Source organism: Polychytrium aggregatum (assembly GCF_025602895.1).
Source record: "Polychytrium aggregatum strain JEL109 chromosome Unknown BJ171scaffold_23, whole genome shotgun sequence".
Taxonomy (NCBI): domain Eukaryota; kingdom Fungi; phylum Chytridiomycota; class Chytridiomycetes; order Polychytriales; genus Polychytrium; species Polychytrium aggregatum.
The window spans coordinates 161,393-186,851 of NW_026516225.1; the positions used below are offsets into that span (position 1 = coordinate 161,393).

At 56.4% G+C, this 25,459-nt stretch overlaps 7 protein-coding genes across 7 annotated transcripts; 4 read left to right on the forward strand and 3 right to left on the reverse strand.

The window, feature by feature from the left end:
• Nucleotides 1-661: 661 nt before the first annotated feature.
• On the reverse strand, nt 662-4,173 carry BJ171DRAFT_582756 (uncharacterized protein; the record flags this gene model as incomplete). The annotated part of the gene is made up of 10 exons (XM_053114213.1): nt 662-851; nt 986-1,167; nt 1,260-1,283; nt 1,437-1,442; nt 1,742-1,879; nt 2,017-2,028; nt 3,200-3,433; nt 3,532-3,708; nt 3,817-3,897; nt 3,973-4,173. 10 exons carry the CDS (start codon nt 4,171-4,173, stop codon nt 662-664), a joined length of 1,245 nt encoding a protein of 414 aa, XP_052965695.1.
• Nucleotides 4,174-4,687: 514 nt separating this feature from the next.
• BJ171DRAFT_568742 (uncharacterized protein) lies at nt 4,688-7,143 on the forward strand. Its single transcript, XM_053113530.1, has 5 exons — nt 4,688-5,427; nt 5,714-5,816; nt 6,006-6,220; nt 6,429-6,766; nt 6,964-7,143. Exons 1-5 carry the CDS (start codon nt 4,773-4,775, stop codon nt 7,000-7,002), a joined length of 1,350 nt encoding a protein of 449 aa, XP_052965696.1. The 5' UTR covers nt 4,688-4,772; the 3' UTR covers nt 7,003-7,143.
• Nucleotides 7,144-7,218: 75 nt separating this feature from the next.
• Nucleotides 7,219-8,148, reverse strand: BJ171DRAFT_460089 (uncharacterized protein; the record flags this gene model as incomplete). The annotated part of the gene is made up of 3 exons (XM_053108430.1): nt 7,219-7,381; nt 7,525-7,738; nt 7,881-8,148. The coding sequence occupies 3 exons, from the start codon at nt 8,146-8,148 to the stop codon at nt 7,219-7,221; spliced, it is 645 nt and encodes a 214-aa protein (XP_052965697.1).
• Nucleotides 8,149-8,907: 759 nt separating this feature from the next.
• BJ171DRAFT_509093 (uncharacterized protein) lies at nt 8,908-13,387 on the forward strand. The gene is made up of 8 exons (XM_053111341.1): nt 8,908-9,375; nt 9,592-9,666; nt 9,831-10,015; nt 10,153-10,183; nt 10,342-10,628; nt 10,755-10,995; nt 11,231-11,407; nt 11,553-13,387. Exons 1-8 carry the CDS (start codon nt 9,285-9,287, stop codon nt 13,202-13,204), a joined length of 2,739 nt encoding a protein of 912 aa, XP_052965698.1. The 5' UTR covers nt 8,908-9,284; the 3' UTR covers nt 13,205-13,387.
• A 296-nt stretch (nt 13,388-13,683) lies between these two features.
• BJ171DRAFT_412732 (thioredoxin-like protein) lies at nt 13,684-14,320 on the reverse strand (the record flags this gene model as incomplete). Its single annotated transcript, XM_053107298.1, has 3 exons — nt 13,684-13,779; nt 13,966-14,086; nt 14,229-14,320. Coding segments are annotated over 3 exons (309 nt in total), but the record flags the coding sequence as incomplete, so codon positions are not given.
• Nucleotides 14,321-14,849: 529 nt separating this feature from the next.
• On the forward strand, nt 14,850-15,558 carry BJ171DRAFT_558841 (mitosis protein DIM1-domain-containing protein; the record flags this gene model as incomplete). Its single annotated transcript, XM_053113176.1, has 2 exons — nt 14,850-14,854; nt 15,135-15,558. 2 exons carry the CDS (start codon nt 14,850-14,852, stop codon nt 15,556-15,558), a joined length of 429 nt encoding a protein of 142 aa, XP_052965700.1.
• Nucleotides 15,559-17,527: 1,969 nt separating this feature from the next.
• On the forward strand, nt 17,528-20,891 carry BJ171DRAFT_137570 (uncharacterized protein). The gene is made up of 2 exons (XM_053105688.1): nt 17,528-17,599; nt 17,673-20,891. The coding sequence occupies exons 1-2, from the start codon at nt 17,574-17,576 to the stop codon at nt 20,881-20,883; spliced, it is 3,237 nt and encodes a 1,078-aa protein (XP_052965701.1). The 5' UTR covers nt 17,528-17,573; the 3' UTR covers nt 20,884-20,891.
• The last annotated feature ends 4,568 nt before the right edge of the window (nt 20,892-25,459 follow it).

A 25,459-nucleotide genomic window follows, 5' to 3' on the forward strand; every position in this document is an offset into this window, starting at 1 on the left:
GGCTCAGATTCGTCAAGTACTTCGAGCAGTTCATCCATGTGTGCTTGGATGGGAAACAATCGCATGGCTTGCTCACTGGAGCCTACAGAGGTTCGGCAGGCTACAGGCCGCTGAAGCCAGAAAGTGACTGTCCCGTTTCTTTCTGGACCGACTGTATGTGGACAAGATCATCGACCATCTCAGCCATTCGGATACGACAGAGGTGAGAGGATGGTGCGCTTTGTTGCAGCCAACACAGAGGTGGATGTCCTGTGGAGTAAGATATCACAAGTATATGTGAAGTGGACAAATGATCTTACTGAGAAGGCGAGTGCATTCCACCCAATGAGCCCCGCTGTCATCTTCCCGAACAACGCCGCTCTGGAAACCCTCTCCCAGAAGTGCACTCGCACCAATTTCACCCTCCACCAGCGAGTCCAAGTTTCAGTGGTGGATTCTACTCTTGGACACTCTGAAGATGATGGTCAGTTTTCTCGGGCTGTGGAGCAGGAAGTAGGAGCGCAGCTCGGTGATACGGAAATCGAGCGACATATGTTTTGGCCATGGCGAGGATGGGCGGTGTGAGTGCATTCAGGATCAGAGTAACGAGATCCCTGACTCAATACAGGGTCTTTCGTTTCAAAATGGGTCCGCTGTAAGTGTTTGATTCCATCATGCCCTGTCATGTCTGAGACTTTGTCACCACCGATCCAAAATGGTCGTGGAAGACAATGCATGCCGATGTAGGGATCTGCTGCTCGTGGATACGTGCAATTCGGCCGAGGAGATCGTCGATGAGATCCGTCCAGCCCACCATGGATGGATCGTCGAGATATCTCCAGAGCGCATTGCTGGACCTTGAAACCACAGACCTGTTGTGAGTGTCCGGCGCGAGTCGGAAGGACTCTCTCCCCGGGGCTGATGCGTCCGTTCACAAATAACGCAGATCCAAGTGATCCGGACCAGCTCGCTCCGGCTCCAGATAGGTGAGGCTCTGCTTGCTTACCACAGCGCACAGTTCATGAACAGACTTGCACTGAACCTATGTCGCTCGTCGGCACATTCAAATAAAGCCTGGTACTTGCAGCTGGAGACAACTGACTGCCACACAAACTCGATCCGAGTCGTTCGCTGGAGCGCGGCAATATGGCGCTGCAGTTTCTCCGTAAGATGGCGCTCAGTCATTCCCTGGGTATCAGGACTGGTGGTGAGCGCCATCACCAACGGGGTGCCATCGAGTGACTGGTCTGGATGCTTGCAAACCCCTCAAAATGACTCACCCGATTGCGGACAAAATTTTGGATCTGAGAGCAATCGATGATGGGGCGTCGATCGAGCCAGTAGACGGTGATGATGGAAGGAAACGATGGCGTCGTTTAGAGCCGGTGCCATGGTTTGTGACTGCTCTGTACAGCTCTACTTGAGATTCAGTCAAATGCGAAAAGAGCCCAACTTACCTCGATCTGCAGGGCCAAATGGATGGGCTGACATCGAGCCAGACCCTGGGACAGCCCTGGTCCAACCAAACCCTCTTGGCAGATGGTGCAACAACTCCAACCAAAGCGTGAGAATATGGCGGTAGCTTGATGGATTCGAATCTTCCGATGCCCCTCTGCTTGGGAAATCCATCTTACGGCCTTGGCGAGGGAAGTGGGCCATTCATTCTTACATCCACCAGGGCTGTAGCTCATACACTGTCCATGCTGTGGATGGAGTGAGCTACATGCTCCCAGTGGTTGCATGGGTGGGAGGGGCTCACTACTTTCGACAAATGCGTGATAAATGTCGACGACTTCATCCAGAGCATCTTTGAGGACAAATCCAGATACATGTCGCTGAAGAATCGCATCGAGGACTTCAGCACGGTATATGCGGGAAGCTGTTGTTGTGACATGCTGATCTGAATGACCAAAATACAGACGATGAGTAACTGAGTCCACAATCCTTGCGGGAACGATGACGTGCTGTGTGAAGATGCGCTTCAGATAAACGGGGGCGATCGAGAAGACCTGGATTATCCGATATCATCAAACTTACCATCTGGCGATTCTGGTCCAGAGAGAGTGAACGACCGGCGAATGTCCCGAGCCACAGGCGAACTCAAACACTCTCGTCCCTCATAGTCCGGCATCCACACATACAGGTGGCGGTCGAGTCGATCCTGACGACGAGTCCACTGGCGGCACTCCAAGGTCCTGGCCACGGCATGCAACGTCGGGCTCGGGTCATGAATGCCACCAAGCCGTTCTGGGCTCTCAGCAGACGTCACAGAGACGGTGCAGACCAAGGTCTCCTCGACGGCCCGGCTCCTGCAATGTTCGGAGTCTGCGCCACAACGGACATCGATGAATAGAGAGTTTCAGATGCACTTTCCAGGTGCACTTTCCAGGTGCCGACCAGCGGATCACTGAGTGCTCTTGTCAACACCGGGACATCCCTCAAGATACAGCAGCTCCGATATTGGTGTTGATCCCCGAGACAAGGCCGCTCGGGTCTCGATGTCTCGCATCCGCCCGCCAGGTTGTTCGGCGAGGAGACAGAATCGACGCACCTGGGTCGACAAAGTCTTTCCACTCGGGCGAGGCAAGAGCGGCAGTCATCGAAGCACCCACATCATGGACTGAACGATCGGCGGCTGCAGGAACGCACACCCGGGACTGCTCGATTGATGTGGAATCACCCATGAGCTGCGATGAGCGATGAGCGATGAGTGATGGATGTGATGGATGTGATGGATGTGATGGATGTGATGGATGTGATGGATGTGATGGATGTGATGAGTTTGATGAGTTTGATGAGTGTGGGTCATGTACCCCGCCGATGTGAGTCAGCGAAAGTGTTGTATCGGCAACCATTCCCAGCAACCATTCCCAGCTCATCCGTCCCATTGATATCCCATGCATCCGTCTCAGAGCCACCAGACCCGCCCCCAACAGGGACCATGACCACAGTTCTGAGCATCGGTTTATTGTTGCAATAGTGCAGTCGATGGTTGCCACCCGGATGCTGGCCCAGGCCACCCTCGGATGATATCGTCCCACCCCTTCGCAGGACGCAGTGCGGATCGATGCAAGCCAGCCGGGTCACATCGGTCATGAAGCATCGGGAGATGCCAACACATGCAAGGCTCAGGCTCGGCGCTTCAATAGCTGGTTGGATCGGACCACAGCTGTCTCGGCACAGAACAGCCGTCGCTTGGGCTTCCACAGATATTGCCCACTATATCGCAATCGTCACACTCAGTCTCTGTGAGATCTGAATTGACTTCGGGGACAAGAGGTATCCGGGAGTCGGTTCCGAACACTAGATGTGCTTCTTCGACGATGCTTGAGTCGAGGTACTCTGACAGCCTTTCATATTTCTTCATTGCTATCCTTTGGCACTGCGGCTTGAAGTAGAACAGCCACGACTGGCCATCTCCACCGTCAGGGGCGACGTTGCTGCAGTCCCACACCTGTTTGTGATCGAGATAGCATTGGTACGTTTGAGTGATAGCCCCAACCAAATCCAGACTCGCCTGGATAGCCAGCGAGGCGCCGCTACGAAACATACCTGGGCGAGCTTCAGGTCATCGTGGTCGAGCATGAGACTCTCCTTGGCCATCTCGATGGTGTACATTTGATCGAGAAGACAGCAGCACAAACGCACATCCCAGGCTGGGACCCAGTGAACTTGATTCGAGGTCGTCCAGCAGACAAGGCATTTGCGGGTGCACTGCAATATGTATGTCTGCAACAAGGCACAGAGTCAGCGGGGTCATCTAGCTTGCTCGCGATGCTCTTGCAGTAGTATATCCGAAGTGAGTCATCCATAACGCTGTTCCATCACGACGCAGACCTCGTAGAACTGGATCTGGAATCGCTCCATGAGCCAGACGTATCCGCGTGGGGCAAGACAGTGGTGGGAGAATGGAAAGGTCTGTCAGTCAGGGGCGAGATGGATGGGTATTCGGCTGGAATACGGTGAACTCGACAGCATTTCAGCTGCAAGCACCTTCCATTCCTGCGCATTCATGGCTGGGACGACAATGTCGCCGCCATTGGAGTGCTTGAACGAGTCACCCCAGATGCCCTGCAGCGATGGAGCAATCCTGAACGACGGGGATGGCTGCATAGCCACAAGGCGCATGTAGAGGGCCCGCCAATATTGCCGCCCGTTCGTGCCGATCAGCACTCGCAGCATCTGCGACGTCATTTCGAGTCTTGCCAGAGAGACGCCTGTGGGGCAACTGTAAGTGAGCTAAATGTCGAAGCGCCATGCACACCAGAGTCTCGGCTGTGATGACTCGCCATCGAGAAGCGCCAGAATGGCATAGACGATCTCCAGAGGGAGATCGAGGATGCAGAGTCCGTGGCCGTGGCCGTGGTTCGGATGCGCTGAGACAGGAGCGGCCATTGGTGGATGAGGAAAGTACAGAGCGCAGACCAGCCGATGAGACAGAGTCGCGAGACAGGGTTGTCAAGCGGAGCAATGTTTGACTTGCTTTCACAGATCCTTGCTCCTGCTGAACGCAGAACATTGACTGGCCGCATATTACCGGGCCTCAGGTCCGTGAATGCTGCCGTGAGAACGGGGCACTGTCGGCTCCACTGTCGGCTCATTCTGCACCAGCACTCTGACTTCCCACGCAAATCACATGTCTGCACACACACACACGTCCGTTCGTCTTGTTCCGTCTTCGTCCTGTTCCGTCTCTTGCCGTATCTCTCGCCCCCATCGACCGCCCTATCGACTGCCGGCTCGCTGGCCTCCCGGAACAGCCCGTCGCCCACCCGCCCGAGCCGTAGCACATCATGGGAAACACGCCGTCGCTCCAGGAGCAACAGGACCCGTCGTTGGATCCCTACCAGCAAAACTTTGCCGACCTTGCAGGGGCCGACCACCATCACTTGATTCCAAGCGACCAGGCCGCCGACCGGCCTGCCACCTCGCCGAAATCCGCCCACATCGCCAGTCCAACCAAGCCAGGGCTGCCCAGCTCCGAGCCCAGCCATGCGCGGTCCATATCAGCACCATACGCCCGCTTCGCCCCGCCCGAGTCGCCGGCCTCCAGCACACCCAAGACCAAGCCCATCATGATCTCGCAGTCGCCCTTTGTGGGCTCGCCCCTGCTGGCTTCGGACCAGTACAAAACCGCCGGCTCGGTCTCGAACCAAAATAACCCGCTCTTTCGGGTCCACAACCACGGCCAGCCGACCGACCCCTCCATCTTGGCCCTGCGCACTCGTCAGTCCGTGTCGTCGTTGACCTCGGTCGAGAATATCTCGGTGCCCGAAAACGATGCCTCACAGGAATCCTCCAAGAATTATATTGCCATTCCGGCGGCGACAGACCGGATGACGGGTATCTCCATCGCCCCATCCGACTCGGAGCCCAGGTCCTACAAGAACTCGTCCAGAATTGCGCTGCAAGGGCCCAGCACCGATGCCAGCGGCCAAAAAATCGATGGTGAGCACAGCAAAGGCCATTGCAAATGCGTTTTGCTCTGAGACTGTTTCGAAGACGAGGAATTGCGGTGCATAGTGCCATCACTTGGCATAGGACAGCTTAGTGCCATTACTTGGCATAGGACAGCATGGCGCTACCTTATCGACCCATGACGGCGTAGCCGGCAATGCTGCTCCGTATCGGCCCAGCAATCCCTGGCTCGAAAGGACTCTGGCCCGCGGCCGATCCAACCGCCTCTTCGTACCGCATGCTTAATCTGGCCGCCCGTTGCTCCTCTTGCACCCAGAAAAAACCATCCCTGTCCTCATCAGCTGGACGCAGAGCGGGCGGACTGTCTATGTCACAGGCACATTCAACAACTGGCGGCAAAAGGTCAAACTGACCCACAGGTTCGAGCTGCTCCCCGAATGCACTCTCTGGGCGATGGGCAACCAAGACGCTATTGCTTTCCTGCATTGTCTCCTCCGACATTAGCAATCAACTGACCAACAAATGCCACCGTTCTCGCCCATCCTCGTCCCCGCAATCGCCATCACAATCGCCACCACGTACGCTCTCATCCTCGCGCTCGACCACAGCGACGATGGCGACTTCATGACGGTTGTGAACATGCTCCCAGGGACACACCGCCTGAAATTCATTGTGGATTCGCAGTGGAAATGCTCGGACGATCTGGCCATCGGACCGGACCCTGAAGGCAATCTGGTCAACTTTCTTCACGTTTCGGATGAGTCGGGTGACGCCATTGGTGACGGCCTCGATGGGTTGTCCCGCTGCGGCGACGACGGAGAAAGTAAGTAGGCGGATCCATGGATTAGACGATTTATATGATGGTGCACGCGAGGCTGGATGCGAGCGGCATCTGGCGATTTCCGAGGTGCCATAATCCTCGCTCCACCAGCCAAAGGATCCGCCGATGCTCCGTCCATCCCACTCATCCCACTCGCCCCACTTGTCCCACTCATTCCATTCATTCCATTCATCTCCCCACTCAACTTCAGTTCAGTCCAACTCGCCGGAAGAATCCTACACCAACGAAATCCCATCGTACCTGTTTCCCAATGCCCAGTCGCCCTTTGCGACCTCGCCGACGCCGCGCAGCCAGCAGATCGAAATCATGCGCACCCACGCCTCCAACGCCCAGATTCCCCCGACTGATTCCCCGCCCAAGCTCCCGTATCATCTCGAAAAGGTATTGCTGAACTCGGCACAGAGGGCAGGCGAGCAAGATTCGACGGTTCTGCCCATCCCCAACCACGTCAGCCTGAACCATCTCGGGGCGTTGAGTATCCGCGATGGAGTCATGGCCCTCTCGACGACCACTCGGTACCGGAAAAAGGTAGGCCTGGAGCGTGTTGGCTGGACTGGAGTGAGTTGGGTCAGCGACCCATCTGGCTGGGCAATCGCTTCGAGCCCGTCTCCATGCTGCTGGACTGTGCTGCTGGACCGTATTTGGAGGCTTATGTCCATGATCATGCTCCCTAACTGCCACTCTCTTGCACGCTTTTCCCGCCGGCTCGACGGAATCGCCACTAGTACATCACCACCATCCTCTACAAGCCCGCAGTTCTCTGAGACTGTGGATCGATAGTGCGAGAGCCACGCTGTCGTTGAAGAACGAGGACACGATTCAGTCAGTCCGCTCCAGCGCTCCTGATGTCTCTAATGAAACAGCGTGTTGTCATGACCATATCCAATCGCATATTCTCAGCAATGGCCGACTCTGGACGCAGGCGCGAGCGAGCAGGCATCTTGGCAGCGCCAGTGGCAGTTGCTTGACCAAGGGCTCGATCAGTGTCGACCAGTGCGTGTGGCTCGTCGGACCTCGAACTGGATCTCCGGGTCGGGCTCGGGCTGGGACCACAGGCCGGAGTAAATGCTGCAGTAGTCGAACCAGAGGGCGGCCCCGGCGGTGACGATGCTGAAGAAGGACCAAGTCAAGACCCAGTTGAAACTGGATCGACGGTCGGAGCACAGACCCGCCCCCGCAGTAGCATGGCGGAGGTCAATATGATGTCGGCTGGGACTGCTGGGAGCCCGTACTCGCCATCTGCCAGGTCGAGTCTATTCGAGCGGACTGGGAAGGGTGAGACTTACCTGTCGCAGCTGCCGGACTTGAAGGGAGGGCAATTGCCGCCCATTGGGATGACTTCGGCCAGGAACGACGCCATCCAGCCAATGATGAGCGTCCCGTCCATAGCTGTCTCAAAGATGAGAATGCGGATCGAGGTGAAGGATTTCTTGAAGATCGGCATGAGGTAGATCAGCACCAGAATGACGGATAGTAGCAGTGACAGCAGCGAGATGATCCCTGCGCCAGAGGTGAAGCATAGGGTGGTGGTGGTCAGATGCCACTCGGTTTGTCCGTCTCGGTGTCATCGACGGTGTCATCGATATTGGCAACAACAGCCGTCTCCCAGACGAGCAGACGCCCTGGCCTGCCTGCGACTCACATGAAAACATGATAGCGCCCCGAACGCCGTAGAATGTCAGGAGGTTGCTGTCCTGTTGGCCGAGGAAGACCAAGTTGAGCAGCGAAATCACAAACTGGAATCCGCGGGCGGAGAACCGGCCTCGCTTCTCGACGGCAAAGTTGTTGTAGTCGCGGTTAGAGACAAAGTTGTTGACCCTGGAGTTGACGCTCTGGCGGGCATCGGTCTCGGCCTTCCACTTGTTGGCAAGCTCCTGGGCTCGGTTACTGCTTGAGGGCGGAGGTGCCATTGTTGCGAACGGACCGAAAGATCGAAGGTGGACCGTGGGATGCTCAAAGCGAGCTGTGGGATGCTGGAGATGGGTTGTGGGAAACGGGAAGGGCACACGAGGGTCGAAAGCAGAGCGAGCGCATATCCAAGCCAGGCGGGCTCGGTCTTTATATCAGGAGTTGCGCTTGCGTCCGCCATACTGAGGGATGCGAGCAGAGTCGGTCGGCTGGCTTCCAGGAGAACAGCCCAAGGCAGCCATGGATCAAGGTTTCCCAGCAGAGTTGGGAGAAACGGGCAGGGACGGCGACGCGGTGCAGCACGGCGGTGATTCGAGAGCAGACCGGCCACAGGCGGCGCAGAAGACTGGAAATGGAGGCTTCGAGCCGATACGGTCCTCTGCAACTCTAAGCATGCCGACCGATTGCAGGCGTCGAATGCAGACGAGTCGAGTGCCGTTGAAGAAGACCGCAGTCGAATCGAATGCAGTCGAAGCGGATGCAGTCGAAGCGGATGACGACCAGGCGAGGGCAGTGTCGATGTCGCCGATCTTATCGATCACAGCCATGTCCATCTGTCGCTCCCAGTGTCGGATACTCGCCCACCACCACCGCAACCACCACCGCAACCACCGCAACCACCGCAACCACTATCCGCAAGCCCATCGCCGGCTTGGGCATCAAAGCCAACAGAGCCGCGCCGCGTGGCTGCGGTTCCTGGTCTTGGCACGGGGGTTGCTCCGCTTCGGTGCGCCGCATCGGCCTTCTTCCCTGCTCGGTCTTGCGTCTGATCAATCCCACCCGCTGTCCCTGCCGCTGCATCGATCGTCGTCTCGGCCACCGGCTCGACAACCGGCCCGGCTGTACTCTCTGGCTCCCAGACGCTCTCGCGGCACCTTCCCTCCAAGCAACCGAGGCCTCCAGCGCTTCCCACACCAACGCCTGTGGCTGCGGGTCCGGCCCTCTGTGGACTCGCCATCATCCTCGCATCGTCCAGACATCTGCTATCGCACGGATCACCCAGCGATACCCACCCTGACCTGGAACAGCCAACCATAGCGCCTCCGGCCCTCCGTACAACTCGCACAGCCACTCGGAGCGCTTCTGTATCCGATCATCCGCAGTCCCCCAGCACCATCCGCCGTCATCGCCGGCCACCATGAGCGCCTCTGGTGACCTCCCAGCAACAACGACACCCGATGAGGCTCCCAGGCCCATCAAGCGCACCCGAAACAAAAGAGCATGCGACAGTACGTCTCCCTCTAACAGAGCTATAGTGACACCCACCGACCGGGTCCGGCGTACTTTCAGACTCGCCGCGCCGCATTTCCCTCCTGTGCAGCCGATGAGCCGCCCCATTTAGCTGTGGCAGCTCCTCGACGGGCATATCGACATCGGTCTGCGTACTCACATCATTACCCACCACACTCCACTCCCTTGAAACGACGGCTTGGTTGTCCGGACAGCCTGTCGCATCAAACGCAACAAGTGCTCGGGCGGCCAGCCCTGCTCCGGGTGCCAGGACTTTGGAATCCCCTGCAGTATGTTTGAACTTGCTGCTGCCGACAAGCTACCCGCCTCCATGTAGCAAGTCGCTTCACCATTGCCGCCCGCCGCTCGGTAGCTGCATTCTCGATGGTCAGGTCCTCCCACTGCTGTCCCAGGACCCGCGTTAACGTTGAGCCTGTCGCATTTGGCTGTCCAGCGTATAATACCCCCATGAAGAAGCGGGGACCTCAGGTGCGGTCCGGAGCCCAGTCGACGTCCAAGCCCAGGTCCAGCCTGATTGAGGACTTTCCCAGCAGCCTCAACGACTCGATTCCGACTTTGGCTGTGTCATCTCCCGAGACAGATGGCACTCCCAGCCAAGGGTACAGCTTTACTCCCAGGGTGCGTATTGGCTCCGTCCGACTCAACGTGGCCTTCTCTTCCTGATCCAGTGTGCTGTGTCCGTGCTTTCCGAGCATCGGCAATGTCGCCGCTGGTACTCTGGCTTTCCTGACTGTATTGGTCGTATATCCCGCTAGCCCGCTTTGAAATCCACCGAAGTGACTGCCAGTGAGTCGTCTGTCGCCGCATCGGTTTATACCGTCCCATCGCCTGCAGATTGATCTCGATGTGCTCATCGCAACTTCGTTGCAAGCGTTTCATGTGCTGACCGAGACACTTTCTGGATGATCACAACCGTGGCCATGTCCCATCGATTCTGGCTGTAGTCTCCGACATCAACAACAACGTGACAACATATTTTGGCCGGTCTGCCAAGGGCGGTGCCCAGAATCTGTACTTCAAAAACGGCGTCCAGTGCCACGGGATCTTCAACGTCATGGTCGCCTTTCGGGGCACGCCTATTCTCAAGATCCTCCGCGAAGATTCGTTCCCGTTCAGCCGTTCCATTACATACCATTTTGTGCATCTGTACTTTGAACACATCTCTCCGTGCCATCCAGTCGTTGATCGGTCGACATTCTACGAGGAGCTGGAGCAGGAGTACCACACCGAGGTATGGGGAGAATCTTTGAGGTTGCTAGTTTCAGATGCGCCACGAACGTTTCTCTGCGAGTTATTCAATGGCTCATCCACACCGGGCTCAACGAACTTTCCTCCCCCCCCCACCACTGTCTCCTAGCCGTTTTCGCTGCTGCTGTGGGTCATGTGTACCCTGATCACCTTGGAATTCCGATCGCTCGAGGAATGGGGGCTTGACAACATCCATGAAGAACGACTGCGGTTGGCCAACCACTCGTACGCCATGATTTCAAAGCTCTACGACCACCCGCACATCAACGTGCTGCAGGCGCTGCTGATGATGTCTTTGGCGGCTTGTGACCCAAGCGCAATCATCAAGCAGAACTCGTACTATTATATGGGTAGGCGGCGCGATGTTTGGTTGTGATTCTGGGCGGTGGTGCTGGGTGATGGTGCTGGGTGATGGTGCTGGGCGGTGGTGCTGGGTGGTGGTGCTGGGTGGTATCTCGCGGCTGCTTCGTCGTGGCTGTGCGTCATCGTGCTGCACCATCTCCGTTTCTGATACGCTCTCATCGGCACTGCATCTGCAACCTGGACACTGCAATCCGGACATTTGACCGCAACTACATCCGACAGGTCTGGCCCGGTCCATGGCCATCGAGCTTGGTCTCCACCTCAACCTCGACGACGTTCGTGTACCACCTCCAGACCGGACCGTCCGCCGGATCCAGCGGTCGTGCTTCTTTGCCCTCTATACGGCAGATCGATACTCGTCCCTGGTGATGGGCCGCCCGATATCCGTTCGTGACGACAGTACGTATCTCCGCGTCTTGGCGCACAGCATCACACAGTCCCCGAAATCTAGAGCCCGCCACCGGCCTCTCGCGTGCCGTTCTATGAAAGCCGGTAGCACGTAGGAGGTGTGTGTCTAACACAGCCTCGACCGGTCATCCCGCAGGTTGGGATAGCTCTCTGCTCGACGAAGACTTTGATGACATGAACTACCGAAACCTCGTCATCAACGTGCGCATGTGCAAGGTGTTGGGGCGGCTTATCACCCTGCTCAACTCGCCCGGAGTCGTCCTGACTTCCCCCGAAGCCAAGGAGCTGGCCTGCCAGATTCTCATGCAGCTGCAGCACTGGTTCAGCTCGCTGCCGGCGCAGTATCGCGGTCCTCCCACCGGTCGCTGGTCGATTCACTATCACTACCACACGGCCTTCCACTCATTCAACATCCTGCTGCAGCGGATCATTGCCGAGGAGTATACCACCAGCGCCATCGACAGCGCCCATGCGATCGTGCGATACCTGCGTGACATCCCGGCAAAGTTCCTCGCGTCTTCTTTCTTCCAGAGCAAAGAGTTTATCTACGTGGCTCCGATCACGTCCTACGTGGCACTCACCGCGGCCAACCTGTTTCTGGAGCTGATTCTCAGCCCTGGTTTTGTGATGAATCGGCTGGACGACGCCAGTCGCTACATTAGCGAGCTCAACGAGATCCTGTTGTTCCTGCAGCACCTCGACACGGCCACATCGCTGTGGCTGCGGCAAATCATCCTCGAAGGCATCAACTGGAACAATGTTCACACCAAGGCCATTGCAAACGGCATGCTCCCCACGATCTCCGACTCGACCGTGCGTTGCCTCTCCTTTGTTTCGCGGGAGAGTGGCGTCGTCACCAGGGGAGAAGCTGCACCGTCCGGTCTACTGGATCCACTCTTTGCATCGGCCCAGCTTGCCAACCTGGGCGGCGCTGTGCCCCTTGTCTCGAATCCGCCCGCGCTCACAAGTATGCATCCAAGGACGCCGCTCCCAGTCGTGAGTGGCGGTAGCGGCCCAGCTCAGAACGGCGCTGGTGTGGTGACGATGTCGGTCTCGTCGTTGTCGGACCCGCACACCCTATTGGCCGCACAGGGGCTCCTGAACATGGATCACGACGGAGCAACGGACATGGACACACTCTTTGACGAACCGCCGCCGGTGGTCCTGAGCAACGCAATCGTCTCGGACTTTCTCATGGCGACCCATGGCGACCCATTGAGCTTTGGGACACCCTTGATTCCTCCGACGCCGGCGAGTGCAGCCGCGAACTCTCCCATGCACTCCCTGCTCGACGCGACCCTCCAGGCGATCCCACCCATGCAGTCGATTCCCACCGCCGGCACGCCCGTCCTCCGGCCCGAGCACTTTCCGTTCGATTCGACGACCACAACCGTCCTCGGCGCGACTTTCCATCGCTGTATCCACCCGCACTCATCCAAGCCGCAGCCACCATCAGCATCAGCACCAGCACCAGCATTAACACCAGCGTTAACATCAACATCGACAGAGGCCTATGTCAGTCCGCCCACAGACCAGTCGACCGAGCGGCTGCCAACCGAAGCAGAGTTCCGGGCGCAGTTGATGGAGCTCTTTGGGCCGAGCACACCAGCCAAGCTGTACATGGCTCCCAAGTCGACTTCGCCATCTCCATCTCCATCTCTTCCGTCCCCATCGCTGGAACCGACCTCCGGGTCGCCGGAAGGCAGCACTTTGGCATCGCCGCGGAGGCTGCCGAGCGACTTGGACGACAGTCACAGTCGACCGAGCCTGTTAGACACGCATTTCTGACCGACCGAGCCGTCGGTGGCCTCGTGGACGACAATGATACTGCAGTTCAATCATGCAGCGAACTTGCACGCTCGAGTGTGGCCCCCCGCCATTTATTTGCCTTTGCTTTCCCGTTCTCCCTCAGTATAATACCGGTGCTCGGTGGAACAATACACCGTCGCCGTCCTCAAAGTCGAGCGCGATAGTCAGTGATGCGGGAGTGTCAACTGTATTGATCCCAGCGGGATGGGAATTGAAGAGTGGAGGTGTGCGTGTGTACTGCTTTGCAGATGGGGAGCGAAAGCGATAGGCCAGGAGTCATGCAACGAGAGTGAGCTGTCGAGGGGGCACCGAGCGATGGAGGAGGACCACTGAACAATGGACGATGAACACAACGAACAGCGGACCAGCGACCAGCAAAAGCGGCGTGGGACTTTTATGGCTGCCCGAGCAGCTGGATCGACAGTCGATCGAGCAGATTAGGCGCTGGTGTGCTCCGCAATGAACTTGCCCACAAAGTTCTTGTCGCGGCTACCGATGAAGGTTCCAACAATCTTGCCATTGCGGAAAGCGGCGACGGTGGGGAGGGAGGCGATCTGGATTGCAGTCGATTCGAAATTGGGTGGACACAGTTGAAGCAACGAGTCGACAGTTGCATTCGGAGTTGAGTGCAAAGCACAGACGGTGAGACCAGGCACAAAGTACACGACGCCGCTGCGTAGAGGGACGACCGGCGATTGCCAGAGTCTGGTGGCTCAGGTCGCTGGATTACACAGACTGACCTGATACTTGGCAGCAGTTTCTTCGTGAACGTCAACGTTGACCTTGACGAGGAAGGTCTTTCCGTTTTCCTTGACGGCCTGAGCGAGAATGGGGGCGAGAACGCGGCAGGGGCCGCACCAACTGTACCCGTGATCAAGAGCCGAGCCGGGCAACAGTGCAAACAGAGGAAATTGGTGAGCTGTGCGGACCGAGGAAACCGCAGAGACAGATGCGGGGTGGGGAGGAGGAAGGCTGTCGCAGGCCGTCGGCGAAGACCACTCACTCGGCGTAAAAGTCGACAATGACTGTTGATGATTCTTCTGTTTCTGACAAGATGGTGTCCAGGTCCTTGTCCCCGGCCTCGATGACGGCACCAAAGTTGTTGAGGCGGATGGCCGAGGTGGACAGGGTGCGGATGGGAGCCGGAGCCGGGCCGGGAGGAAAGACGGGACGGGTCTGGGCTGCGGGACGGAGCAGCGGCGACGAAAGGGCGGTGGGGACGCGGAATCGCAGGCCGCTGGGCGGTGCGCGGCGAGCAGCCTTGATGAAGTTGGAGCGGGCGGCGTTGATCATGGTGCAGAGGAGGATGCAGTCGGCTGGATGGGTGTTGGCCAGAAGAGAGATGGAAGTCAAGATCGGCTGCGGAAACGCAAACGGCGAAAAATTCGGAGCGGCGACCGCGTCCGGCTGCATCCAGGATGGAGCCGGCTGCAGCCGCTGCGCAGCACTCTCCACGCATCCCGGCTTTGCTGCTGCATTGGCCGTCGCGCAAGCCGATTCCACCGATCCCACCGATCCCACCGATCCCATCGATTGATCAGCACATCGCCTGCGAGCCGCAGCGACAGACAACAGACAGAGATCCAGCGAGCACCACCACCAGGACCACCGTCCGCAATCTGCCATGAGGTAAGTCGCATGTGAACCAGCTGCCAAGCGCTGCCGCTTGGCCTGATTGCATACACTGCGGTGCTTGGCTCTGGACATCGGCTGCGTGCGTGCATGCATACGGATCGCGGATCGGTCCATGCCCGACATCTGTGTCAGCGTGCCGACATTCCTGTCAAGCTGCTGGTCCAAACCCTAGTCACTCTGATGAGCTGCATGTCGCTTGACCGAGATCGCAGCATTCCACGCACATCCCACCCCCACCGCAAAGCTAACTCGTACGTCCGTCTTCTCCACGCAGTTATTTCCTGCCGCACTTGATTTCCGGCTGGCACGTCGATCAGGCCATCCTGAATGAGGAGGAGCGGGTGGTCGTCATCCGCTTCGGTCACGACTGGGACCCGACCTGCATGAAGATGGACGAGATCCTGTACGGCATCGCCGAGAAGGTCAAGAACTTTGCCGTCATCTACCTCGTCGACATCTCCGAGGTTCCTGATTTCAACAAAATGTACGAACTGTACGATCCATGCACAACGATGTTCTTTTACCGCAACAAACACATCATGATCGATCTAGGAACAGGAAACAACAACAAAATCAACTGGGCGCTGGAGGACAAGCAGGAAATGATCGACATTGTCGAGACTGTCTATCTCGGCGCACACAAGGGCAGAGGCTTGGTCGTCTCGCCCAAGGACTACTCCACCAAATATAAATACTAATGGCGAGGCGGCGACTGCCACAGCCAGAGTTTTGGACATCGTATCCATATACTGCCAAGGATCTCTCTCAGCGGCGTGCGCTTTGTGTCAATGCTGGCCCTTTCGCTTGGCCTGGCTTGTCTGTTGGATGCAGAGCCGTATGAGGAGCTTGCGGTATGGCATGCCGTCGATCAAATGCAACCACTGCCACCTCCCATTCTGCAGCGACCTCTGAGCGATTCCAACCCACCAGAGTCCCGATGATCTTGCGCTTGTGTCTGTTGAGGGAAGCTTCGGCCTGCGCCTTGGACACGCCCGAGCCAATCTTGTGGGCAATGATGACTGCCCGGGGAACCGATGCCGGTAGCGATCTCGAAGCCGGGCGGCTTGGTGTTGATGAGGATGCATCGGAAGCCGATGCAGTCAAAGAGGAGCTTGCAGCGACGAGATGGATCGGCTGGAAGCGATCGAGTGTGGAGACACGAGACTGAGGCAGCGACGAGGCAGATGACGCATCCGAGGCAGTATCAGCGGGAACCTCGCTGCGAGGAGCCCGAGATGGTTTTGGTCCGGATCGTCGCCTGTCCAGATCGCCAGTGTCGCTCGAATCGACAGCCAGAAGAGCTGGAGCGAGACGAAGGGCATGGCTCGCCTCAAGAACCGATAGCGAGGTGTGGCCGCCGGGCTTCCGCCTCCGGACGTAGGGAACAACTGCGGGCATTGTGTCGGCGGTCTCGGCCGTTGGTGAGGAGTCGGTGGGCTCGGCCATGCTGCTTGGATGGCCGTCTGCAACAGAGGAGTTGATGAGAACAAAGGCGCGGCTTTCGGCAACAGGCGACTGCCAGCGACATGCCGTCTCCGCAAAGGAACACCGTCCATCGACATGGCCTGCGACGTTCTGGCGGATAAGGAGGCGAGGCGAGCAGGAACAAGCACCGACAGGCCATGGCTGGGACCGTCACGGTCATGAGGGAAAATCTGGATGGTGATACGGCAATTGCCGTTTCAGATACTGATTGAAATGAACCATTTCGCAGCAATCATCGATTGAATGATTGAATATACAATCTATCCAAAGTGAGACGGGACACGATGACTTGAGCCAGGGTTGCCGCTGTGGTCATCGTAAATACACCCTCATCCGATGCCCGCCATGACCAAACAGTACGCCAAGAAAATAGGAGGCGGAGGGATCGGAGAAGGTTGAGTATCTTGATACCGATAATAGTTTGGATGAAGCTGTCCATATTCCGGATGCATACAGTCACACTCCCACATCGCAACATCAATGCCAGTCGACCAGGTGTGTTCGAGACTGTCCTCCGAAACCAACAGGCAAGGATTGCTGCGAGAGACACCGAGGAACACTCTGTCCTGTTCCATTCCAAACAAACTGAATCGATCAGCAATCGCTGACAAGTCTCGGGACAAGTCGGGCACTGTCGAGCCCTCCGCCTCCCACACGGTATTTCACCTCGTTGATGCCATTCATGGATCGTCATGGATTGTCGTGGATTCAGGCAACTGTCCCGCTCACGGATATCAGGCTGCAGATGCTTCATTTGTGGTCGAATGTGCAGGAAATCATATGAGAAATGGGTCAACTTGTTGGCCCGGAGTTTGGTTCGACGACATGCCAGACAGGAACTTCTCGCAACAGCGGATCCACTTCATGATTCGCTCACGGTGTCAAGCTCACAGGTGTCGGCAGGCTTGTTTGTGCTGGTGCGAAGATGGGTCGATTGAGAGAACAGGTGCTATAAACAACGGGGCACTCTGCTTCTCTGATCGACAACCAAGTGACTTACTGCATCATCCAGGGCTTCAGCCGGACTGTCCACCAGTCGAGCAGCCGATCGCTGGCATGCAGGTTCGACATGTCTGTGGCCAATCACTTCACCACCGTACACGTGATCCGTTCGGTCACGAGGGCGACTCGGATTTCCTTCCCCGCATCAGCCATCGATCTGGGTCTCTTGCTTTCCCCATCGCCCAGCTGCCGAGTTCAAGCACCGTCGATTTTGGTTTCTATCAACATGCAAGAATTAACTTATTCAGACAGGTATCGCAGACGGCGTTCGTTTCCAGTAGGTTCTAGGCTGAAGTTGATCCTGATTCTCTTCACCCCTTTGCAGAAAGCCCCTGTGGTGGATTCCACCAGAGGCGGTGACCAACCTCTCATCGAAACCCGTCGGCAACGGTGATTTTGGTGTTGTTTATACGGGTCGCTACGGCGGTGCTATCGTCGCGGTCAAAAAGACATTATGTGGCACATCCCGCTCGACACACACGGCCTTTCATCGGGAAGTCGAGCTTTGGACCAGTCTTCGGTATCCCCACATCCTCCCCCTCTATGGTGCATTTTTTCAAGATGATCTGGGAGTGACGGTTTCTCCCTTCATGCAAAATGGCTCGATAGACAAATACGTCTCACAATCCCGGGTTTCTGTCGAGGAGAAACTCCGACTGATGTACGAAGTGGCCTCTGGCATGACGTTTTTGCATTCAAAAGACGTGACCCATGGTGACCTAAAGCCATCCAACGTCCTGCTGGATTCCGACTTCAAAGCGGTGATAGCGGACTTTGATGCTTCGGGTTACAAGAGGGCAACAAAACTCGCCGATGGCACAGCGATATTTGGAGCTCCCATGAGTGGCACCCCAGCATTCATTGCCCCCGAAATCATCAAGCAGAATGTCCCGAATCACAATGTCAAGCCCTCCGATGTTTACGCCTACGCCATGCTGCTCTACTTGGTTCTCAAGGATTGCGATCCCTTATGGCCCTCGAGCGACAACGAACCGATCAGCTCATTTGAAGTTCTCCAGCGAGCTGTCACTAACGACCGTCCCACTCGGTTCGATGGTATACCTGAGAACATATGGGCGCTTATCGAGCGCTGTTGGCATCAGCAACCCGAGCAACGTCCGGCGTTTGTCAAAATCGAAACAAAACTCCAAGAGTTTCGCCACTCTGGCGCCAGTCACGCAGACTCAACCACACAACCCACCCCTGAGACCTTGCCCAAGAAGCGCCCCCGAGCTGACGAAAGTTACAAATACCCAAAGCTTGTCTGTATCGACCTCGACTCTGAAGAAATCACCATGGATACACCCGCACCACTCTCTGGTCCGTCACTCGGTATCCCGGACAACCAACCGACCGAGGAAGCGGCCGTTGCCCCAGTGACGCAGCGACCCGATCTCGTCAACATCCCAGAAGTTTTCAAGAGGGCATGGGAGCTGTTTTCGGAAGAAAAATATGAAGCCGCGATGAACGACTGGCAAGCCATCTCCGACATCTCGTCGGATCCTGTCATGAAGCCCATCAGTACATTGATGATGGGCTGGTGCTACTACCATGGATTCGGAGTCGATCCAGATATCCCCAAAGGCTATAAACTCATTATCGAGTCGAAAACAGATGACTTCAACTTGGGGGTTGGATCAATTGATCCAAGCATACCAGTCAAGTCAGCTTCGGAAGCCGCTAAGGAATTCTTCAAATTATGCGATTCCAGATCCGCTTATCACTGGCCTTGTAAGCATCTGACAACGGTATGCCGTTTCAACGGATTTGGTACCCGCCGCAACCAACGCAGGACATTTGACGATTTCCGATATTTGGCAGAGAAGAAACACGCCGTAAGCCAGCAAATGCTTGGCGAATGCTACCGATACGGCTGCGGCGCCAAGAGCGACGATGAAAATGCTTTTAAATGGTACACCAAGGCCGCTAATCAGGGAAATGCAACCGCTCGATACAACCTCGGTGTTTGCTACGAAAATGGCCAAGGCGTCGACAAGAGCTATTCAAATGCCTTCGGTCTGTACACTATAGCTGCAATTCAGGGGAATGTCAATGCTCAGAACAGCCTCGGTGGCTGCTACCGAAACGGCCGAGGCGTAGATCAAGATATTTCCAAGGCTGTTGAGTGGTACACCAAAGCTGCCAATCAGGGACATGCAAGTGCCCAGAACAACCTCGGCCTCGTCTATCGCGACGGCGAATATGTTGAGCAGGACCACAACATCGCTTTCGTTTGGTTCACCAAAGCCGCCAATCAGGGGCATGCAGATGCTCAGTGCAGCCTCGGCCTATGCTTCAAAAATGGCTGGGGTGTTGACCAGGACCCCGACAAGGCCTTTGATTTGTTCACCAAGTCTGCTGATCAGGAGCATGCACATGCCAAGTTCAACCTTGGCCTGTGTTACGGAGCCGGTCAAGGTATCGAAGCGAGCATCAACACCTCCCTCAAATGGCTCCGCAAGTCGGCCAATCAAGGGGACGCGCTGGCTCAGCGACACATGGGTTTATGTTATGAAAATGGAACGGGTGTCAAAAGAAGTATCGTATGCGCCAAGACCTGGTTCCAAAAAGCTGCTGCTCAGGGCGACAACGATGCGAAGAGTAGACTCGAAACACTTGAACGGGTGTCGGATTCCGATGACGGCATTTCAAATCACCCATACTGGCGTACCGCACAGCAAGGCGACGCCAATGCACAGTGCGTGATCGGACAGGCATACTGTGCTGGCAGAGGTGTTCAAAGAGATCATACCAAGGCTGTCTTTTGGTTTACTAGAGCTGCTCAACAAGGCCATACACAGGCGCAGAAAAAAATGGGGGATTGCTACTACCGCCACCACAATTACACCGACAAGGCCTACAAGGCGGCTGTCAAGTGGTGGACCAAGGCTGCCAATCGAGGAAACCAATTTGCTCAGTACCGACTTGGCGACTGCTACACTAGTGGCAACGGCGCCGAAAAGAACATCGACACTGCCCAGTTATGGTACCAAAAAGCGGCTAATCAGGGTAACAAAGATGCCATCAAGGCTCTGAAGGAACTCCAATCACAGCGTCCAATGGAATCGTCCGGAGATGGCATCGAGAGGAGCGAACACTGGGAGGCAGCACAACAAGGTGATGCGGAGGCTCAGTTCAATCTTGGCGTCTGCTACGAAAAAGGTCGTGGTATCATTCAGGACTACCCAAAGGCTGTCAAGTGGTGGACCAGTGCCGCCAATCAGGGACATGCAAATGCCCAGTACAACCTCGGAATCTGTCACTCCTTGGGTATCCGTGTCGCCAGAGACCACACTAAGGCATTCGAGTGGTTCACCAAGGCTGCCAATCAGGGGCATGCAAGAGCTCAGTACGGCCTCGGTTTCTGCTATGAGTATGGCAAAGGTGTATCCAAGAACATCGAGACTGCCCGATCGTGGATCCAAAAGGCGGCTGACCAGGGTCACGAAGCAGCAAAAATCGTACTCGAGCGTCTCGACAAAGTCCTGGCTCCCACTGCTTCCCCTTCGGATGTGCCTCCCATGAAGTCCCAATAGGCACTTCTGCGAAAGACTACGGTGTGCTGATGGCCCAGGCGTTCCCTGTCCGAACAGCAAACAGCTCGACGAGGGACTGAACCAATGCATCCTCTGCCTCCTCCGCGAACTCGAGTCCTTCCAAGCTTGAAACCAAAGGCAGAGGGCTATTCAGGCGAGAGACAGCGGCCAATGTTAATGACATTTGGCTTGGAGCGTCGACTGCCTTGCCACGTAGTCACTGAGGGTGCAGTATGCTGGTCAAGACTTGAATTGGCTGTTTGGTGTCAGTTCGACTTGTGTTCGTGCATCGGGATACCTTGGAGCTATCGGTCATGAGTCGCCTTCCCACACTCGGTGGATAACGTCCGGCTGCGTGTGTCATCCGATCGGCAAACACGGGGCAAGATGGGGGTATGAAACCTCCTCGTGAGAGGACAAGCTGTCCGATCTCATCCCCTTACATCCCAGATTACGAATTCCGGTTCAAGTGGAAGAAAAGATGTCTGGAGCGAGGAGGTCGTGTGGAGTTATAAACGACATGCTGTGACCTCAGCACCAGTCTCGGACAACGACCTCGGACTCGGGGACACACCATTCCCAACGACCAGCAGGAGAGGCAACCCTCTCTTCACACCAAGCAGAATGCCAGGCAGAGATGGAGCGACTGGGGCGCTGAGAGGCATGAGGCCCTCGTCTCTCGCTCTGCTTCGGCCATGCCGCCTATCGCCTGGGGGGTTTCCACCCCGCCTTGGCGATGATCAGCGTCTTGAACACTCTTCGGAGTGTTCGCCACAGGAGATGGACATCCGGGTCTTGCCAGTTGAACCTTCTCATGCCATCCAGCTCGTAGTAACCCACTACGTTCGTCAGGTCCAGGAGCTTATCGATCGGACCGACCTTTTCGTGGCCGCTTTCTTGCCACTCGGGGTGCCGCAGCTTGAGCTCGTCCACTATCCGTTGCCACGAGCCGCCTCTTCCGACGCAGCTCTGGGTGTGGGTCCGGCACATCGCGACGAACTCTCCTCGGCTCTTCGTGCAGGAGACACACAGCCGATAGTGGCCATACGGGTGTCCGGGGAAGGCACCGAGGGTCCATCTTACCATCATGTTGTGATAGTATCGATCTCTCTTGGGCCCTCGCTCGGCCCACAGTCCCGACATGGTCGTCGTCATGGTGCGGGCCGAGGTCAGCTCCTTTGACCTGTCGAAGCCTTGCTCGTCATCGATGTGAATCTGCAGCTTGACTGGTGGCCCTGGGAGCTGGTAGTAGCCATTCCTGAACAGCTCCTTCATCGGGTAGTCCGGCTGGCACTGCTCTTTCAGCACGATCAGCTGCCGCCAGTACTCGTCGAGGTAGAACTGGGAGCCGAGGGATGCATCCATCAGGCTGGGCTGGGTGCGGGAATATCTCAACACCATCGAGACCATCTTGTCGTTGTGGTCCAGACGGTCTTCCCAGACGGCTCGGTTCTGGAGGGCCAGCTGTTTGAGGCGGTTGGGCAGGGTGATGAGTCCGCATCCGAGGTGCATCGCTCCGTAGGACGTGTTCCGCACCACTCTGAAGAGTCGGGTCAGACAGTGCATCTGTGCTCGTCTGAGTATCACGGCTTGTTGCTTCGTGAGCACTTCGAGAGTCAATCCATACTCGAGCATGGGCCGGACGAATGTCTTGAACACCCTCGTCACTGTCTTGGCCATCAATGTTGACCATGGCACGCCGCATATGCCGAATCAAGGGAAGGTGATCTTGGCGTTGGAGAATGCTGATGGCTTGTTGTCAGCTTTCTTAAGCAGCATGTAGCCATGACGGTCTGGATGGTGCTCAGATTATCACTACCCAAGTTTGGCAGCAAGCTTACTACTACCGAGTCGTTCGATGGTTCTGTCGGTCGATCAGTATCGGCAAGTGTTCAATGGGACAGCACTGATTTGAATCCTGGATATATTTAGTATCAAATACAACATTGCTCGCGATGGGCCTTGGTAAAGTGACTTCTTTGTTTGGTTTAACTTGCATGTTCACTGTTGTGGCGTGGATGTATGAAAGATGAGCGACGGGGGGCATCGGTGCCAAGGCTACTTGGCGAGTTCTTTGAGGCGATCGATGGCACTGTCGAGTCCTTGGTCGGCGGACTTGCGGAACCAGAGGATGGCGACGTCGATGTCCTGAGGGACACCAAAGCCATTCTCGTGGCAGTCACCAAGGGAGTTTTGTCCATATCGATTGCATTGATCGGCCGACTTGCGATACCATTCGGCTGCCTTGGTGTAGTCTTTGGTGACTCCGGTTCCATAATAATAGCAATTTCCAACCATCATCTGTCCATAAGAGTTGCCTTGGATGGCCGACTTGCTCAGCCACTCGAATGCCCTCTCTTGGTCAATCAACACTCCCCTGCCACTACAGTATATTCCTCCAATCCACAGCTGACTGTCACTGTGGCCGTCGTTGGCGAGCTGCTCAAAGATGTCCGCGGCTTTCTTTCCGTTCGCTGCAGTTCCGAATCCCTGGAACAGACACACGGCCATGAGATGCTTGCAGAGCCAGTCATGTTCCGATCCAAGCTGGCACAGATTGAAGAAGTGGCTGGCCACGGGAGACTTGGTAGAGTCCAGATACAAGCCAACCTGACTCTCGGCCTCTCCGAGCTTGAACTCAGCCGATTTGTTATCTCGGATGATCTTGACACCCTGCTGTTCGTCTCGCTCTGTGCCACGGCCGAGATAGTGCATCCAGCCGACCATGTGAGTGGCGATGGGTTGGATTACTGAATCGGTGGAGTTGGTGCTGACTTCCTGCCAGTGGTTAAAGGCATCGACGTCGCTCTGTTCGACACCGTGGCCGATGAATGAGAACCAGCCACGGAGGAACACGATGTGGAGTCGACCGCTGTCGCTGCCCTGGTCGGCAACCTTTGAGTACCATTCGATGGCAATGCCATAGTCTTGTTCGACACCTTCACCACTCTCATAGCATCGACCGAGGACGACTTGGGCCTGAGGCATTCCACGTTCGGCCAGACTGCGATACAACTCGACGGCCTTGGTGTGATCTTGGTCAGCACCGAGCCCATTGCGATAGCAGTCAGCCAGGTGGAACTTTGCCATCGTGTGGTCGGCTTCGGCCGCTGCTTTGAAGAGGTGGAAGATTTCCATTTGTGCTTTTCTCCGCTCGGGCCAGCTGATTTTTGGCTGGCCAGCGAGTTCAACTTGGAGGATTCTAGCCAAGAAGTACGCGGCGGCGCTACAGCCCTGGTCGGCTTGATCTTCGAGCCAGTATCGGTCGGTTGTCTCTTGATCCTCGCAATGCATCGAGATGGCGATCTGGTCGCTCGGTGTGAGGCCGATCCGCAGCTGTCCGTCTGGATTGAGTAGCTCCATACTCTGGCACCAGGTGTGGAAGCGAGCCAGCTTGGAACTCAGGAGTGGGCGGGCACGCTTGCACACTCGGAGGAGGGTCTTGATGGTGCTGTGATCGAGAGCGAGTTGGAAGCTGTCGTTGCAGCAGATGATGGTGAAGATGTCTGGGTTGTGGTCGTCGATGTCCAGTCGAACCGTGTCGGTTGAGGGATGGACACTGGCAGCCATGATGCACGATGTGTGGATTGAGTGGATTGTGATGAGAGTTCAATGATGATGTCCAGATGATGACGAGACGATGCGAGATGGAAAGAGACGAGGTGGGTGGACAGGAGACAGAGGGAAGTTGCGGCGAAGCAAGCCGAACCCTGGCAAGCCGAACCCTGGCAAGCCAAACCCTGGCTGTCGAAGCCACACACACACAAGACTGGCTCGATCCGTTGGTTTGCTGGCTGGATTCGCTGTTCTCTGTACTGCCACATGCACTGCCACAGCCATCGAATATGGAATCGAACATGGAATCCAAGTGCGCATTCTACCATCCAAGGCCAGAAGCGCCTCTCCAATGACACCCCCATCTTTGCCATGTGCATGGTCATCCTCTCGGCACACCAGAGCCAATGCCAGTCCCTGTTCCTTCCCTGGACGTTTCACATCTCGGTACATCCACACTGATGCAACTCTCGCGTGATCTCGATTCTATGGGATTCTCAGCGAGAGCGAGCACACACCGGTAACCACCCAGATCTATGTGATGGACTGCTCGATCAGGGATCGCAAAGCGGCCAAAGAAGAATGCACTCTCGTCTTCCTGGCCATGTGGCCTCCTCAGCCATGTCGAATACGACAGAGGTGCGAGGGAGATGAGATTCGTGAGAACCGATACAGAGGGAGATACACTTGTGGAATCCTTGTCCACAGAGCATGTAAAGTGGACACAGTGCCTTGCAGAGTGGAAGAGATGCACAGAAGCCATGAGAACAGGTCATTTGGAAGGGCACGTCGGCACCTTCCCCGCCAAGTCTTGCCGGGCATCCGCGATGGTGATGGTTGCCAGTCAAGTTGATGGAGCGACTCGATGGACAAATTAATTCCATTCTGGCTCGATTGATTCGCTCTGAGTCGGCACGCTCTCACCTCAAGTTGGGCGCGGTGCTTGGTCGCCTGTTGCGGTGCCCTCTCTGCTGCTGATCCTTGTACTCGACTCGAGTGTGTTCCTGTTCTGATACTGAAT